General features: G+C 47.3%; 1 protein-coding gene across 1 annotated transcript in view; it reads left to right on the forward strand.

Annotated features, from left to right (window-relative positions):
- INSR (insulin receptor) overlaps positions 1-18,920 on the forward strand; it is a 54,723-nt gene that overhangs the window by 18,060 nt on the left and 17,743 nt on the right. The window contains exons 3-8 of the mRNA XM_058858474.1: positions 12,651-12,966; positions 14,552-14,697; positions 14,979-15,123; positions 15,364-15,578; positions 17,857-17,983; positions 18,598-18,848. Coding sequence (XP_058714457.1) covers positions 12,651-12,966; positions 14,552-14,697; positions 14,979-15,123; positions 15,364-15,578; positions 17,857-17,983; positions 18,598-18,848 — 1,200 coding nt within the window. The remainder of the gene's footprint in view (positions 1-12,650; positions 12,967-14,551; positions 14,698-14,978; positions 15,124-15,363; positions 15,579-17,856; positions 17,984-18,597; positions 18,849-18,920) is intronic.

Below are 18,920 nucleotides of genomic sequence, written 5' to 3' on the forward strand. Positions count from 1 at the left end.
AACTCTGTCATATCAGCAGCGTTTTATGATTGATAAAGTACATAAAGAATGTTTGCACTTGAAGGTGGGCTTGATTAGAAAATCTCAGGAATTGTGCAGGAAGCCTTATCCCTGTGTGTTGGTTTCCCAGGAGTAAGGCATGTGCAATTCCACAGACATCACAGAATAACAAAGCATTTTTCTGTTTCCATTTTCAGCTTCATTAAGCACATCCATGTTGCGTTATGGCACTGCAAGGATTTTAATACTTCATGAGCAATGAAAGGCTTCATTAAAATTTGAGTATCAGACAAATGTTCTTCTTGTCTTTTCTGTGAAGACTATCCAATTATATTCTCTGGGTAGTGCAAACATAGAGCAGTGATTTAATGAAATGAACAGGACTGTTTTTTTCTGGTCTTGGGTCTTTTCTGAATGTTGTCTTTCTGAAGTCAGGCTGATCACACTGATATGTTTACACAGCTTCAGTTCAGGATGGAGGAGTCCAAGAGCTCCCTCTAAGTACCCCTCAAAAGCTCCCACAAGCCAGAGAGGAAATGGAGCTCCTCACTGTGATGTCTGAGTGTCTGAAAGTCTCGCCCAGTGGAGCCTTAACAGGGCTTAAAGGAATAAGGCTTTTGTTTTAAAGCAGTACTTGAAGTGAAGCCTTTAAAGCTCAATAAACTATTTCTCTGTTCATTCAATTCTGTGGATTTTAGGCTCTGGGAATCTGAACACTGTTTCTGGCAAGGGGAGCATAGCACACTGGACAGTCTTACCTGGAGACTTAAGGATAAAGCAATTTATACAGAAACTGGTGCATTATTTGAAACAACTTCTCACTTCATCAGCATCTCTACAATTAGTAAATTAGCTAAAGAAATGCCATATGTAGATTTTCCTTAGGCTTCTCTTCCACACTCCAATAACCTTATCTCCAGAGCTGCTTAAATAATTCGAGTAGTGTTGGCTGCTCTCAGTGCTTGGATATCGAGTTTCTAGTCCACAAAACCAGTCCATTCGAACTGGGTATCTGCATCGAGCGTCAGTTTTTGTTCTGAAAAATAGGAAATGTTCTGCTTTGAGGCTGTACAGTGTGTGAATTTGGTGGGTGTGATAAGAAAAACGTCCCCGTGTTTTGCATGGCTCCAGCGGCGAGAGAAGGAGCAGCCGCGTGACGCTTCTCGCCCATCAGCACCAGGGAAGAGCCTGTTGTTTTTCCACATGCTCTAATCTGTGATAACAAAAAGAACTTTCAGATTGTGTTTTTCAAACACGCTGTGGGTCTCTCGGTGCTCAGATTTGCCAGTGACTCTCTCTGCTGTGGGAACACGTCCGTCCACCCAGAGCCTGATTTGATGTGGCTCTGGTTCAAACCCAGTGCTGGAGGAGGCTGAGCAGGACTCAATAACCAGCTGGAACCGAGGGTTTTGCTCTCCTCTGGGTGTTGTGCAGAGGGTTGAGTGCTGCATATGGACTGGGATACTGCCAGTCCCTCCCTGGCACTGACAGCTTTTGGGCCCCGCTTTGTGACTTCCATAAATCTCGGGCAGGAACTGCTTCGAGGCAGAATTTAACTTGAGGATGGATTTAGACAAAGAGCCATCAGAAATGGCTTAGGTAGAGTATTTGAGGTGGCCTCGGACAGGTGGATGGACTGAGTGGCATCTCCAGAACTCCTTGGGGTCCCTTTCATGGGCAGATTGATTCCAGTGCCAGCAGCTCTGAGCTGAGACTTGAAAGGCATTTGGGGAAGAAAAAGACTCTTTGTCCCTGGAGAAACTGATATGGCTTCAGGTTACTTGTAGAGGAGAGTCCCATCTCTTTCTTGCTAGGTAATGCTGGTTTGTGTCATTTTTTTCCCCAGAGGGCTCTCTCCCTTGTGAGGTGATTTCCACCCCTTACCCCGTGAGGGATCTGCAGGTGTGTGCCTGTGGCATCAATTAGAGAGCTCTGAATAATCCTAATTGCTCTGCAGTGGACAATGCTGATGGCAGCTGGTGATTAGACCATATCTGAGTCCTGTGCTGATAAAGTGAAGGTTTTTAGCACCTTGGCACACGCCTGCAGGGGTGGGGATGTCAGCAGATCCTGTTCCTCCCGATGGCCCAGTGCAGCTTCACTGATGGATAATGGGATTTTCACTACTCCTGCACTTCCCTGTGACCTCAGTGACATTCAGTTTTATTTTAAGAGCTTACCATGCTGTAAAATAAAGCAGAATTTTCACAATTCTGACCACTGACAGTTTGAGCTGTTAACTACTGTGGAAGGAGGACTGAGAATCCAAGATCTCCCCTGAGCTGAGTGTAACTTGGGATAATTCAGTTCCCCTGTTGTTGGCCTTGTTGAGATGGCACAACTAGTTTGGCATTAAATGCCTTCAGATTACAACTTTCTCTTGCATAATTTACAAGGAGAGATAGATTAATGGCCTCCAAGGGTGGCTTGTGCAATGCAGTTACTGGGTTTTGTACTCGTCTCCAGTCGTTTGGTTTTCCTCAGGGCTGTGTTTATGTGACTTTTGGTCATTTTTATCATTTCTCATTTGGCATCTGAGTTAGAGCAGCAGAAGGATGTGGCACAGTCACAAAGAAACTCCTGGAATCAGTGTGTTTGTAAGGAGATGCTGTTAAGCCAGTGGATATCTGGGAAGAACCAAGCTGGATAATTTGTGCCACATACTCGTATACAGTGAATTACTCGAAAATGGGCATTGCTGGTATGCCAAGGATGATGAGGGCGAGTAGTAAATAAAAATACACTGCACATTGCTTGGCTCTGCAGGCAAACAGTATCTATTTCAGTGCTGCTGAGGAAATTCTTACGCCTTGAGATAAACCATGGTGAGCGTGAGTGGAGCTTTGGGCAAGCAGGGGAGGCTGTGCAGAGGAATGGGCAGGAGCTGAGGAGGCCACAACCACTCCAGGAGTTGAGAGAATTTTATGAGGGTGCACAGAATTGATGGATTTGATCCTGGTTAACAAGATACTGCATCCATTTCTCCTTTCCACAGTTCAGATAAGGGTTTGGAAAAAATTACTGTAGGCTCAGGGAAAAGTGAAGTGACACCTGGGAGGTGGATGAAGGCACGGTGCAGTGTGGAGCTCTGTGTGGGGAATCAGTGCCTGGATTTGGGCAGCTTGCTAAGAGACTGTGCACTGAACAGTTTGTGCACCCAGGAAAATAAAATAAATCTGTGTGGTAAAGCCAGTTAGCTCTGCTTCCCAGGAAAATCCACTTTTCTTGTCAAAACTGGCCTTCAGGTGACGCTTTGCCTTCCTCTCCTCATCCTCTGTGGAAGGTGAGGCAGGAAGGGGGATCTGGAGCAAGAAAGAAGGATTTGGAGTGAGTCCCCTTCCTTTTCCCTCTCTGTTTGTTTTCAGTCTCGTCACCCACAAGCACAAATTCAGTTTCAGTATCGATGTTTACAATTCATGACTGCGTCGTGAAATCTGCCCAGATTAAAATCTTAACCTCTGCCTGACATTTCTGTGTAGATCATTAGTTATCAGCATAATCTCCTTGTGGTTAATCTTATACTTCCGCCCATCCCATTGCCTTTCTCAGTTATGGACAGCTCCATTCTTGCTGTAAACTCTGCCTCTGTTTTGGTGTAGATTTGTTGTTTTCTGTGTCTGGATTACGTTTATGTAACGTATCTAAAATTCCATCTTTCCTCATCCCCACGTGTCAGCATAGCTTTCGTTCTTTCATGCCTTGTTTACTACAACATCCTTTGGTTGGCCTTGAGGAGAGGAATCTTGTCCCTCCCTTATCTCTGCAGAAAGCAGAGCTTGGATGTTTTGCCTCGTGCCTTGATCGTATCATCGCTCCTCATTTTCAGGATGGGATTTGTAGGTAAAAGCAATAACCTGTGTTTGGAAAAATCACATGGACCTTGGAATTAAACCATCACCAAGTCTCTATGTGTATCTCCCTTTGTCTCTGTTTCTCACATATCAGCTCCTAGAATTACAGAATTGTGGAATATCCTGAGCTGGAAGGGACCCACAAGGAGCATCACTTATTTTTAGGACATGGCAGGAACCACTTTCCTGTGATTTGGGGTTGCAGTTTTGAGTGAGCAGGTTTGGGAGGGGCAGGTTAAAGTGAACAGGGATGTTTACAAGATGCTGTACATTGAAGAGTAATAAATAGTTAAATATTAACATGAAGTTTTCATGAGGCTCCCAGGTGGCATCAACCGTTGGATGATAACACCAAATCCTTGGGTTGTAATAAAGATTGAAATTTAACAAACCATAACAACAAAAAAACAACTTTATTGCTGTGAGTAACATTACAATCAAAGCTTTACAGGGAAATGCCCCAAAATAACATTAAAGATTCTGGTCTTGGTCTAAATTACATGTTGTCTTTTCTGCTGTACAGAATGAAGTACAATATTTTGCCTGAAGATGTGGTGTCAGTTTTTTGGGGCTGGCATATTGAAAAAAACCAGCTGCCAAGCAGAGGTGGGTGGTTATTTCTGATCCCTTACACTAAGCTCCCATGTAATTTTGAACACAAAGTACAAGGAGCAGGCTTGACCTGCTTGCCAGAGAATGGCACAACAGCACTGTTGTAGGCACTGGGTAAAGTATTTACAGCTCCTGGTCGCTATCCTGGTGTGCACTTTGTGACACTTGTCCCACCTTTAACAGTTGCTGCTGTGTTTTCAAATCAAACTCTGTGTTTTGGTAATTTGGGCATGATGGCCAACAGCTTTGCTTGATTTCTGCAAGTTGTTTGTTCCTGCGTGGGGAATCAGTTGAAAGGTGCCAGGAGAATGAAAACAGACCCAGTCTTGGGTTTTCATTTCTTTATTAATTAATTTTTTTTTTCAGCGTGAGCTGCTTTGCTCTGTAAGTCCAGTTCGCAAGGGGTTTGTAGCCATGGTGTGAGCACCACTGCTTAAAATGCACAAAAGGAAAAGGTTTCTTTGATCTTTGTTCTGTCTGGGCAATATTAGGGATACTTGGGTGGGAAACATTCAGTTCTTTGTGTAAATAGTTGGGGTGACAGAGGAGAGTGGGAGTGAAAACCTTCAAGGAAGAGAAACAGAAAGGTCTAAAACATCCATGATGACAGAGCCTGTCCTGAGGGTTCAGGTGGAAGATGAGGACCTTCCATAGCTGAGGTCTGTAGCCCAAGAAGTCCTGTCCCCGAAAGTAAGAGATGATATTGGGCTGTCAAACTCCATCCAAGGGATCAGAATTTGCACAGGACTTTGCACTCCTGAGCCCTGCCTTGTCCCTCAGCCTGGAGCTGGAGAAGCTCATTTGCAAAGGTTGTCACTTCCTAAGAAGGTAAAGAACGAGTGAACAAAGGCATCATGAGTCCATTGAGGTTGATGACTCCTACAGGCTTCACCATATTGAGGTGACTTACATATATTTTGTATATTACATAAGCCAAATGTGTGCATGTACGTATGTGCAAGCTCTTACCACCTTTCCCATACTGCTTGTCATAACTCACATAGGAGTAAATACGTATTTCCAGAGAAATGCCCCAGCAGCAGGTGTAGTGCAGAAGATAATGAGCTGCTCCTCAGTTTAAACAGCAGAAGGTTGGCACAGAGGAGGCTGTTTCTGGAGAGATCTCCTGTTATCTGCCCCTTTCCTCTGTAAACAACCCAGCTCAACCTTTCCCGTATCTCCATTCAACAACTTCTTCCACAGACCACCGCTATCATGGCAGGACAAGGTGGCACACACCTCCAAACTCTTTTATCTTGTCTAAACTCACATTTGCTGATCCTCACAGGTCCAGCATCCCTGTGGGCTCTGCCTGTTCCTGGCGGGAAGCGGCCGAACCCCGGCCCCGGTTTGGAATATCTGAGACATTCCGCGTAGCTCCAGTTGAGCACGTAATTTGTGGAAGGGCTTGGGAGGAGAAACAGGTTTTTTTTTTCTTGTCCTTACTGATAGATGAGATAAGAGGTGTAATGTTGTCCTGAGAAATGTCAATGGGAAGAGTTTCCTTGACGTTGTAGTAAGTGTGTTGTTTTTGGAAGTCACTGTCCATGGGAAGGGAGGCACCTGCAGTTAATTTTATCTGTTCCTGTGTAAATACAGACCTCCTAACATTCCCAGCTCACAGTTCAGAGGGGTCATGGCATTATGTACTGTAATATCTTATTTTATAAATAACACTATTTTAGTGCTGATTGTAAAATCTGGGATTTATTTGGCACTTGCTCCTTCCCGAGCTGGTGCTGAGAACTGCAGCCCTTTGTTGTGGGTTACAGCACTTGAGTCGATGCCTTTTGGAAGGGTTGTTGCTTGGTTGTCTTTGGGGAAAAGAGAGGGATGAGTGTTGTTACAGCAGCTGAGCTCTGGGAAGAGGTGACATCAAATTTGCTTGAGCATCTCGTGATTATTTCCTGAATTTTGCTTGTCTGCTGTGGCCAACACCGGGCGTTGCCAGCAGGATTTTGGTATCACTGCGTTAACTTATTTTTTGTTCTCTTTTATTTACTCCATTTATTTTGTAGGCTCAGGAAGGGTTGGGGGAGCTGCTGTTGTTTGTCATCAAGGCGATCAAAAGTCCTTGTGCTTTTTACAGTCCACTGGAGCTCTCCAGCCCTGTCCCTCCCAGGCACGTTTCTGCTGCTGGTGGGTTTGGGGTTTAGGTTTCTGCATCTCTGGCCTCTGTGACATGAAGAAATAATTGAAGGAATAAGCCACAGTGCAGTGGGGTTTGCAGTTATGTTGGTTTTCTTGCAGCAATCCTCTGTCCACCAACTGTACTGTGGGTTTTGGTTTTATTTTTTACTTAGTCTTCACCAGACACAGTTTTGCTTAATTTAATAGCTGTTTTCAGCCTTGTGATACATTAATGCTCTGGGATTAGGTGTTGTCTTGATGTGTTCAGATCAAATAAATGCTCACAAGAAGATAGGTGATCATGAGTGAGAAAATTAAAAATCGGTTTAGGGATAAAAATTAACATTTGTAGAACAAATGGCACTTGACAACTGACTGAATTAGGGGTCTTCTTGACTGGAAGAGAATGAGTGAAAGAGCAAAAGCAATCAAGTAAAAAATACTGTGTATGTACAACAGGCTTTCATACATGATTTTATGAGGAGTAAGACCCATATGGATTTCCATAGCAGCGATGCTGCTCAGCACTTGCAGCAGGAAACAAGCCCAGGCTCTGTAGTACTAAATTAAGATCACATGCTTGCAACACACTGAGGAGTTACTGCCGGGGCTATTAGTCCTTGGGTTTCCTTTTTTTTTTTTTCCCTTTCCTTGTTGGTTTTGTTTTTGTTTAGAACCACAAGAGCCCATTGCTGCGGAGGTCACTGCCGTTAGGAAATGAAATTACAGTTCCCTCCGCAGCCGTAACTCAAGGAGGACTCTGTGTGCGTGGGGATAAATTTATATGTCACGTCTCGCAGCCATTTACAGTAAGAGGGGAAGAAAAGCCACGGGGACGTTTGTGTGGGGCTCTGGCTTTGTCTCCTGTGGTGTGCCCATCGTCTAACGTGACACCAGCCCAGCCCTGGCACCAGGGCAGCCGTGTCCCAGCCAAAACAATCCATCTTCAGCCGCGGCAACGCCGGCTCCGCGCCTTCCCCTCCCGCCTGCAAATAACCCACACCAGTTAAACCCACGGCAGCGCTTCAGCTGCGTTAAATGGCATTAAATTGCACGAGGCTGGTGATGTTTTTGGGTGGTGGTGGTGGTGGGAGGCCGGGGAGCTGGCAGGGTTAAGGCTGTTTGCCTTGTGCAGATAGCGGGCGGTTGGGTTGGATGCCTCCCCTGCGCAGGCAGCAAATGCATTGGCTGAGGTTGAGGGCGGTTCTCCTGCCGCAGTTGTTTTGTGTCCTGGACTCCGTTGGATCTGGAGCCTCCTAATTGCCTTGTCTGTAATCAAAACAGAGTTTGTGTAAGGCAGGGCAGAGGAGCTGATGGTGCTGAGGAGAGTTTGCTGCTCGCCGCCGGCTCGGCCACGGGACCCTGGATACCTGTGGTGGCCAAGGGGACCCAGGCTGCCTCCACTGACCCCCATCCACACACATGGGGCTTGTTATTGCACTCGAAAAAGATCACCTTTATTCACAACAAATCACTCCCAAACCCATGTGGTGCCTGGACAGCACATGTGTGCCATCGTGATGTTCATGTGTGTGGTTTAGAATTTATCCTTAATGAACCGTGTTCCTCTTACCCAACCCAAACCTGGGTGAACACCCACTTCAGCACACCCAGGATGTTGCTATTAAAACCCACCCAGTGGCAGAGAGTCCCAAAGGAGCAGCAAAACTTATCCTGAATGGTGCTTTTCCCCCCTCTTCTTTGGACAATTCACCATTTTATTAACAGAAAACCAGAAAAAAAGACCTAACACCAAAGTTTTTAGCAGCTTAATGCTTAATTGACTTGCATGTCAAATACTGATCTCCTGGTTACCTGTGCTGGCTCGGGAATGTGTTTACAGCCTCGGTGTGTTTTGTTTCCACCTGGAGCACCACGGGGAAATGGTGAAACACGGCAGCGATCCGGAGGTAGAAATTCCTTTGCGCTGACTCCGCGGCCGCCTGTCCCCCCCAGCTGGGCCTCAGCAGCACCAAGAAATGTCCGTTTGAATCTCTAATCAGAAAGGTTTGGAAGAGGCATTGTTTCCTCAGTGTCGGGAGCCACGCTAGCAGCGAGTTAAATATTTATTCACCCCTTGAACAACAGGTTTGAGCCTCTCTGTCGCTGCATTTCTCGACGGGTCTGTTAATGTCAGGCTCTTTGTCAGCTTTGGGACAGGGGTTTTAAACACCCAGTTCCTCCAGATGTGGCGAGGAGCTGTCGTGGCTGTGCTGGGCAGCTTTGTCCTGGTGCTGGTGCTGAACCCATGGCCCCGCAGCAGCTTTTGGGGTGCCCCTATTGAATCGCTGTTCTTTGTCCCCTTGCTTGGGTTTGTGGAGCTCCCTTTGGATTTCCTGGGAAGAATGAGGGGACTTGGTTTTTTCCCTGTGCCAATTGTCCAGTGTCCCACAGCCTCAACCAGAGGCTGGGGGTTGTGGGTGTCCTGTCTGAGCCTCCCCACATGCCAGAGCTTCCAAAAGGGCCACCTTAGAGTCACGGGATATCCGGGATATCCCTCAATATCCGGATATTGAGGGACCCACAAAGATCATCGAGTACAGACCCCCCAACAACCCCACCCTGAGCATCCCTGAGATCACTGTCCAAATGCTCTTGGAACTCTGGCAGCCTTGGGGCCAGGCCCATTCCAAATTTTTTTGTGCAAAAAGGCAAATCTCTGTGGGCCGTGGCAATTATTGGGGTCACAGACCTTGGTGGTGAAGGGTTATGAGGTGCACAAACCTATTCAGTGTTGACCTGCAGTGAAAGCACAACGTGGCAGCAAAAAACCCAAACAAAACCCGTATTTCTGGCCCATCTGAGTCACATAACCTGGAGTAACCGTTGTAAGAAGTCGTAGTGAAGATATTCTGGAGAGGTTTTGCGCGACTTGAGGTGCTCTCTAGCATGCAGACTTTGATAATGTCATGACATCTGTTCAGGATCTTGGATAATGAGGATTTGCACAAAATGGTGATTGACAATTTCTGGTCTTGAGTGCTTAATGGAAAAAGAGCTGTTGCCTTGGGTGCTTTGCTTTCTTTGAGCTGTCTTTGAGACATCAAAAGCTCGTGGAACAGGAAAAAGAGAAACGTTAAGAACGGTTTAAAAATAGTTTAATTGTATCTTCTGAAAACCTTTAGAGTGGAGACTTGAGGCGGTTTCTGCCCTGTGAATACTTGCAGCTGAGTTCAAAATGTGTAAATAAGCACAGGGCTTTGAAGATTAGTTTCCATAACAAATTAAATAAAAATATTGTGTGACAGAATGTTAAGTAGGTGCCATGTGTCACCGGGTGCTTTGCATGAGGGCCGGCTTTTCCCCATTACCTGTCTGCTCCTTGGAAAACAAATGCTGTCTTTTGGATACTTTAAACTTTGTAGTTCATGAGCATGATTAGTAAGTTTGATACTGTTTTTGGACTAAATTCTGGAATTTTCTGTTGCAAATATTTCTAAGAAACTGCAGCCAAGACACCTGTTGTTAGACTATGCTCATCTATGGCCTGGTAAGGAATATATAACCATTTAAAACATCCATGTATAACCTGACTTTTGAAACAAGCTTCCCATTTTATATTTAGTCTAATGCAAGGTGTTACCTGCAGGTTGCTGCTGTTTGGCTGTTACATTTTAATCAAGTACTGTTTGTGACAGGTTCACAAAATAAGACCTATTGCTAGAAAAGGACAAAAAGTTGGTCAGCCTGCAAGGAAATGCATTTGAAACACATTCCTGTGCTTTTTGTAATGGATGTGTGATGCACACAGAAAACACCTGCAGTGAAGGACTAACATGGAAGCAAGTAAGATATTTGAGATTAAATTGTCCTTGTGGTAGAATTTCAGCTTTATCCCTCTCATATTTCTTCAAGGCATTTATCAGGCTGGAGCAGACCAGAGGTTGCTCATCTTTACTACTTCATCCACTGCTGCTTATTCCAAGAATGGCATTAACAGCTTTAACACACTTAATTCTACAATCTCCTAACATGGGGCAGTGAGGGATTTTCCTCCTAACACAGCTGGGGATTGGATCATCCAGACATGTTGTGCTGTGGATCCCACATGCTGCTCCTTTGCCTGGGTAACACTAGACCACGTTCCACTGCTGGTCTGCTCAGGTGCCTTAACCAGAAATTAGAGAGAACATTTCACCTCTGGACATGGCTGTGTCAGGACCTCCCCAGATAAAGCCCCTCCTGCCTGAACACTGAGTATTGGACAGAAAGCTGGGGAAATGTTGAGGCAGGTGGTGTTAATTCAGAATTTATTGCTGCCTCCCTTCAGCAAGGGGGGCTCAGGCAGGGCATCAGGAGCTGTTCAGGTGTTCTCTCAGACAGAGCTCTGGTTTGGTGAGGACAAGGGGATGTCTTGATCTGCATCTTGACAAGTCACAGCTGGATTCTCAAAGGCTGTGAGGATAAGTCCAGGTGCCTGTCCCCCATCTAAAGCCCTTCTCCCTGCTCCTGAAGCCCTGCTTGGTGCTGGTGTTGGCTCTTGCAGTGCTGATTTCAGCTCTGTTCTCTTTCCTGACATGGAGTTCTATGCTGTGTTCTGGGGTACAGAGTTGGATTTAATCGTTTCAGCCGCGTTTGAACCTCTCAGACTGAGGGGCAGGACTGACCTTCCCCCTGGAGCTTCCCTGGCTTTGTTCATCCTGCCCTCCTGCTTCTCCCTGAGTTACTCACAGTGTTTGCTTTCGAGTTCAAAGCCCAAACCGCTCGTTAAAGGTGTTGTGGGGCGCTAAGTAATGAGTAATTAAAAAGAAAACCATAAAAACCTCAAGCAATAACACTCGTGGGTGCTCTTCTTTGTGGACTTGTTGGGAGAATCACTGAAGAGCTCATGTTGGTGCCAGGGCTTCCTCCAGGAAACCAGGGACAGGGTGATAGACAGATGGGAAGCAAATCCTGATAAAGCTGAAGGGTTGTGTAAAAGTGCTGTTAGACACGTGTTATTTGCAGTACTGCTGTAGGAAACTTCAGTTTTTTTAAACTGAGAAACAAGAATCTTCTGACTGAAACTGGCTGGGAAGCTCCTGGTGTGGAGTCTCATCACTCCTGAGCTTCAGAAATAACAGCAAAGTCACCAGGGCTCTCCTGGAGCCTCTTGTGCCAGACCCAGGGAACAGGAAAACTCACTTCTTTTGAAGATGAGCATTGATGAGTTGTGAGGATGAATGATAAGACTTCTCAAAAGTGGTCTTAAAATGTGGAATTTACACTGAGAGGTGGAGATGAGGCAGAATTTGCCCTGACATGTGGCCATGAGGCAGAATTTGCACCAACAGGTGGAGATGAGGCAGAATTTGCTCCAAAAGGTGGAGATGAGGCAGAATTTGCTCCAGAAGGTGAAGATGAGGCAGAATTTGCACTGACAGGTGGAGATGAGGCAGAATTTGCTCCAAAAGGTGGAGATGAGGCAGAATTTGCACCAAAAGGTGGAGATGAGGCAGAATTTGCACTGACAGGTGGAGATGAGGCAGAATTTGCCCTGACATGTGGCCATGAGGCAGAATTTGCAGGGACAGGTGAAGATGAGGCAGAATTTGCACCAAAAGGTGGAGATGAGGCAGAATTTGCACTGACAGGTGGAGACAAAGCAGAATTTGCTCCAAAAGGTGGAGATGAGGCAGAATTTGCTCCAAGAGGTGGAGATGAGGCAGAATTTGCTCCAGAAGGTGGAGATGAGGCAGAATTTGCTCCAAGAGGTGGAGATGAGGCAGAATTTGCACTGACAGGTGGAGACAAAGCAGAATTTGCACTGACAGGTGGAGATGAGGCAGAATTTGCTCCAAAAGGTGGAGATGAGGCAGAATTTGCACTGACAGGTGGAGACAAAGCAGAATTTGCACTGACAGGTGGAGACAAAGCAGAATTTGCACTGACAGGTGGAGATGAGGCAGAATTTGCACTGACAGGTGGAGATGAGGCAGATGCTTGTGCTCCAAGGTTGCCCCTCTGCAAAGGAAGCTCCCAAGGCAGGCAGGCCCCGGTGGCAGAGCTGGGGAGCTCTCAGGGTCACACGTGGCCAGGCTCTGCTCTTCCTCACCTGCTTTGGTGTTCTCCTCACAGTCTGTCCCCCGGCCTGCAAGTCCCAGGGCTGCACGGCGGACGGGCAGTGCTGCCACAGCGAGTGCCTCGGCGACTGCACGGAGCCCAACGACCCCGACAAGTGCGTGGCCTGTCGCAATTTCTACCTGGACGGGAGGTGTGTGGACAGCTGCCCCCCCGGGCACTACCGCTTCGAGGGCTGGCGCTGCGTCACCTTCGGCTTCTGCCAGGAGCTGCACAACAAGTGCAAGAACGCCCGGGAGTCGGGGTGCCACGTCATCCACAACAACGAGTGTGTGCACGAGTGTCCCTCGGGGTACATCATGAACTCCAGCAAGTGAGTACCTGGGATGGAGGGGGCCAGGCTGGGCTTTCCTCCCCGCTTGGACACAGGGTTTGAGGGCTGTGGAAAGACTGGGAGGAGTTTCTGGCATTGGAGAGTCTGTGGCAATCACCTGGTCTGCTTTAATATGATTTACAAACTAATGCCTTGCTAATTCAAGCCATTAAAGGCTCTCCCTGCCATGGGCAGCTAGTTTATTCTTCCCTTGGCCTCCCTTGCTTCCTCTCAAGTTTGGAAAATGTGGGAAAGGGGGATGGAGAGAGGACAGGGAAGAGCATCCACGAGCTGGAAGGGTCTCAGCGTGGAGGGGGGAGATGGGCAGTGGAGGGGCTGTAGCAGCCCTGCTTCCCTCCCCTCCCCTCTGGAGCAGCCTCAGGCCAGGGAGCCGGGCTGGAAAAGCACAACAGGGAGAGCTGGTGGCTAATGAAGAGAGCTCAGCGTCCTCGGAGCGCTCGTTCTCAGAATATCTGTCCCTCATCCCTGTAATTACTTTCATTGAGCAGGTTCAAGCTGTGCCAGACACAAACGCACAATGTAACAAACAAGTGTAGCACGAATCAAAGCAGGGAACAGCCATTCTGTCTATTCCCAGGGGGTTTTGACAAAGGAATTAAATAATTTATGTTGCTGAGCTGTTTATCACTGAAAACTTGGTTGTTTGTCCTGCAATACCATTCTATATTGTGATGAGTCAGATTTCCTATGAATATTGGTCACTTTGTGCTCTCATGTGTTTGCTCCTGCCATAATAATTTCAGGGAATTCACTCTTAACAGGACTTTTTACGCCGTTTCCTGTTTTGTTTTTCCAGAGAACAAGCAAGCAGCCCCCAAAGTAGCTGTGCTGCTTGTGCAACAGCCCCGTGGCCTCTCCTGTGCTGTTCCAGGCTGCTGCCAGTGGGACCTCAGAGCTCTGCTCCCTGCTTTTCCTAGAGCATTTCTTTCTCTGAGCTAGTTAGGAACACATTCTTGTGGTGGTGTGACCAGGGCAAGCCATCAGCTCATGCTATTTAAGCAGTATTTCTCCAGAGCACAAAGCACATTCTTGCCTTTTTTTAAAGCAGCACTGTGTGCAGTCCTCAATCAGAGGATTCCCAGATGAAGGGCCAGCTCTGCACTCATCAATTACACGTTTGGTTAATGATCTTGAGATGAGTGCTGGGCTGGGGTTTGTTATCTTGAAACCCCTGGGATGGAGAGCACTGGGCAGCATCATGGCCAGTTCTCTCTTCACAATAATTCAGGTCACTTCATTTTGTTATGTAGGAAGGGATGGAATCATTCACGTTTGAAGTGTGGAAGTAACAATTTAAGACCATTTAAATTGATCAGCAGTTATTTTTAAGGCTGGGTTGGATGGGGCTTAGAGCAACCTGCTCCAGTGGAAGATGTGGAAAGGGGTTGGAATGGGATGAGCTTTAAGACCCCTTCCAGCTCAAACCATTCCACGATTCCATGACTCTCTTTGGAGTTCCTGAGTGCCGCTCACCACGAGTGACCCCCATGGCATATTGTCACTCCAGAGCCATCACTCTGCTTTTGGGAGAATCCTGCCTCACTCCTGCTCTGCTGTTTTGCAGCCTGCACTGCACTCCCTGTGCTGGGCCCTGCCCCAAGGTGTGTGACTTTGGCAAGGAGAAGACGATCGACTCGGTGACGTCGGCGCAGGAGCTGCGGGGCTGCACGGTGGTGAACGGCAGCCTGGTCATCAACATCCGCGGGGGAAGTAAGTGAGCACAGCCAGGGAATGGACAGCACAGCCAGGGAAATGGACACTGCCCTCAGCTGGGGCTCTTCCCTTGCCTGTGACCACCCTCAGACTTAGAGGCACACAGAGAAATCAGCCCAAAGCAAAGGTTTTCACTGGATGTTTTTTGTTAACTGATTTTTGCAAATTCTCATGAATTGAATGGATGAAGGTTGATGGAATTGGTTGATACGGGCTCTGATGTGGGTGTTTCTCTCTGTGATACCAGAAAATTCTTCCCAATGTTTTCCTCTCTGTAGATAACATAGCAGCTGAGCTGGAAGCGAACCTTGGCTTGATAGAAGAAATCTCAGGTTACCTAAAAATTCGCCGCTCTTACGCCTTGGTTTCTCTTTCTTTTTTTCGGAAACTCCATCTGATTAGAGGAGAGACACTCGAAGCTGGGTGAGTTCTCTCAAAAGATGCTTTATTTGAACACTTTGAAGTACAAGGAGTGCCAATTCTAGCAGGGTGATTTGTATTGGGAAACAATTCCCAAGTTATTTTTAAATGTTCCTCTGCCCGTGGCTTGTGCCCTACCAGGGCAGACAATTTACATTCATTTTTCTTTGATGTCTGGATTAGTGCAAAAAGAGTTTTTCATGCATCCCCTCCCAACCCATGTTTTCATTCTTCTGCTTTCAGGAATTACTCTTTTTATGCCTTGGACAACCAGAATCTTCGCCAGCTCTGGGACTGGAGCAAACACAACCTCACTATTGCACGGGGCAAACTCTTCTTCCATTACAACCCCAAGCTGTGCTTGTCAGAAATCCACAAGATGGAAGAGATCTCTGGGACTAAGGGGCGACAGGAGAGGAATGACATTGCCCTGAAGACCAACGGGGATCAGGCCTCGTGTAAGAGTCTCAGAATGCAGCTTTGCTTCCCTTTCCTCTCCCTCTGCTCTCCTCACCTCCTCTTTCTCCCAGCCCAGGATGGTTTTCCATGGCCTGTTCTGGTAAAGCAGCAGATGTGTCCCTTGCCTGTGCACTCGGTGACACTGTCACTGTGCCACCAGTCAAAGTCCCCACGGGATCTCCCTCTGGCAGCCTTGGTCCCACAACACCCTGGGAGGTTTTTGGGGCTGGGAGTGTATTTACTGTGTCTTTTTGAAGAGTTTAGCACAACATAACCTCAGCCCAGGCTGGGACTTTGTGTTACTGCTGAGTACCTGATTAAAAGTCATAATCTGCTTTTCCCATGTCATGAGGCGACACGGAATAAACACGGGAGAAACGGGATTTCCACCCATCCCTGCGGCCACGTGAGGCAATTGCCATGGCAACAGGCAGAGAAAATTTTCCAACAATTTTTGCAATGCCTCTCTGAGGTTTTTCACCCAACAGTTTTCTTCAGGAACAGCGATCAGGCAGCGCCTGTGTCAGCAAACAGCACAGGGTTGGCTTTATGCTCTTGCTGAAGTTGTGCCACTGAAGATGGGGTTCTGCAGACACTTACTTTGTGTCAATACTGCAATAAATGCAGTTCTTCTGCACCCCCAGTCCTGCTGTTCCCTTTCTGTGCCACCAACAGTCCCCTTTCCCTGTTTGTACCAGGGCTGTGTGGTGAGCCAGATTGTGGAATAATCAGGGGCAGAATAACCCAGCTTTGTTCTGAGCTGGTGGCGTCTCTCTGCTCTGATTCATTGCTCAGCCCCACAGAGATTCACCTGCACACAGCAACAGGAGCAGGTGTGGGTGGTCATGGGCCCCTTGCAGCTCAGGATGTTCTGTGGAGGACAGATGACACGGGGCAGAGGCAGTGACCCATCCGTGCAGTATTCCAGCAGCTGTGTTGTGATCCCAGGAGGTGCTCAGGCAGGTACTGCCACCAAAAAGCCCAGCACTGACTTAACTGGCATTTCAGATCCTGCCTCACAACCTGCAGGGCAGCTTGGGTCATCCTGTGGCTTCACTGTCCCTCTGCTTTTGGGGACAGCAGTGCCAGAAGAGCCCAAGGTCCTTTCCCACCTGGAACATTGCAGGATTCTGTGATCTCCAGCCCTGTCCTCGTTGCCCCTCGTTGATGTAGCTGTTTGTGAACAGACCTAAAAAGTGAAGATCTTTCAGTTGACTCAGTTTTCTGGTCTGGGTTCCCACATATCAACACAGCCAGGCCAGCACAGTGGGAGAAGGGAGTGCAGTGGCTGTGACCTGAAAACTGGCAGGACCAGTGAAAAACACACGGAGCCTCTGGGGCACCACAGCTCCAGCCTGGGCAGAGGGAAGGAACACAAGGCAGCAGCTGTCTGTAAAGTTCATCTCCTCTCATGGGACACTGAAAAGCTCTTCCCACATTGGGGATGAACCTGAATTTGGGCAGATCCAGCTCTGCCTGTGGCTATGAGCAGCTCCTGGGCTGGTGTTTGATGTGAAGGCAGTTGGAAGAGACAGTTGCATTTCTCTTTGCCAGCTTTACCCTCACCCTGCTGAGCTGGTGTCTGTGCCACCCCCACCTCAAACCACAGCTTGCCAGGTTGTTTGGCTTTTTGTTTGCTTTTACATTTCAAGCCCAGCTTTCACATTGGCAGCATCCTGTTTACAAAAATAAAATAGAAAGGGGAAAAAAAAAAGCCCCTGTTTGTTCTGGATGTGGTGCCAGTGAAATGAATGTTCTTGCTCCTGTTGCAGCTACTGCAGGAATAGCAAATTGAGTCAGAGCCACTTGGGCTGGGGGCACAAAACATGTGCCATGTCCCTTGAGCTCCATCCTCATGCAAACACCCTCCTGTTTGCAGAGGGACCTCACTGCTCCTGGGCAAGGCTGGAAATTCTTCTGCTTCATTTTTGTGGCCTCTTGCCCTCTGTGCAAACCATAGTGCTGGGTTCAGCTGTGCAGATCATCATAAATTGTGAAATGTGTCGCCTTTAGATTTCCCACTCTTTAGAATTTAATTGTTCAGCTCTTCTACAGAGTCATTTTCATGAAATCATAGAAAAATGTAACCTTAGGAAGGCACCAATACCAGCCACTGATTTGAGGTAGAAATGGCAGCCAAGTAAGATAAGGTTTTACTGGGCAGCTCTTCTCAGTGCCAACATCCTCACATTTATCTTAAACTTCTAAGATAATTAAAAACAAAACTCTTCATTTTTCAGCATTAATAAAACTATTGTCACTTCTCACTTGTTACAGGTGAAAACGAACTGCTGAAATTTTCTTCCATTAGGACTTCTCATGACAAGATCCTGCTGAAGTGGGAGCCCTACTGGCCCCCAGATTTCCGTGACCTCCTGGGGTTTATGCTGTTCTACAAGGAGGCGTAAGTGATCCCCCTCAGGTCACAGATCATGGCTTTGTTGGGCTGCCACGAGCAGCAGCTGGCACTGAAAGGTGGATGTTAAACATGCTGGATGTTTTTGCTGTAGGCAAAGCTGTTTAGTCTTTGATTTTGTGGCTCCTACGCTGAAGTTTCCAGTGATACCCTTCTATAAAAATGTTCATTAAGATTCCTGACTAGTGCACAGTCACAATTCCTCATTTAAGCACAATCCAAACTTCAGTTATTCCTGCTGTTCTGGACACACATACTCCAAACCACGGAGTTCCTCATCTCCCCACTATCTCTGTAGGATGTTGAGGGTTTTATCCCCTTTGAGGTGGGAAAGAGTCATTTAGAATCAAGGTAACCCAGCTGATTTTCATGAGGCTGACAATAATCAGTCTGGATGTAGTTGTTGGCATCATGTGTGGCACAGATCTGTGATGCTGTTGGAGGCCCAGGTAAGAAAGTTCCCAATGCCTCCCTTTCAGAATAAATGAGATAATTTTACTTTCTCTGAAGGGTAAAGGGTGATAACTTCCAGTGTGTCTTTAGAAATGTTTTTAAGAGCCTGATTGAGGGTTCTGTTAGTTAGAGCCTTCTCTTTTCTCAAGTCCCTACCAGAACGTGACGGAGTTCGATGGCCAGGACGCCTGTGGCTCCAACAGCTGGACAGTTGTGGATGTTGATCCCCCACCACGCTCAAACGAGCCCAAAGCCCAGGCCCAGCCAGGGTGGCTCCTGAGGGGCCTGAAGCCATGGACACAATATGCAGTGTTTGTGAAAACCCTGGTCACCTTCTCCGACGAGCGGCGGACGTACGGCGCCAAGAGCGAGATCATCTACGTGCAGACCAACGCCACGGGTCAGTGCAGCACTCTCCTGGGGTGAAAGCAGGCCTAAATAATTCTGCCTGGGGGTTGTGCTAGTCCCATAT

The sequence above is a fragment of the Poecile atricapillus genome, chromosome 28 (genome assembly GCF_030490865.1).
Source record: "Poecile atricapillus isolate bPoeAtr1 chromosome 28, bPoeAtr1.hap1, whole genome shotgun sequence".
Classification (NCBI taxonomy): domain Eukaryota; kingdom Metazoa; phylum Chordata; class Aves; order Passeriformes; family Paridae; genus Poecile; species Poecile atricapillus.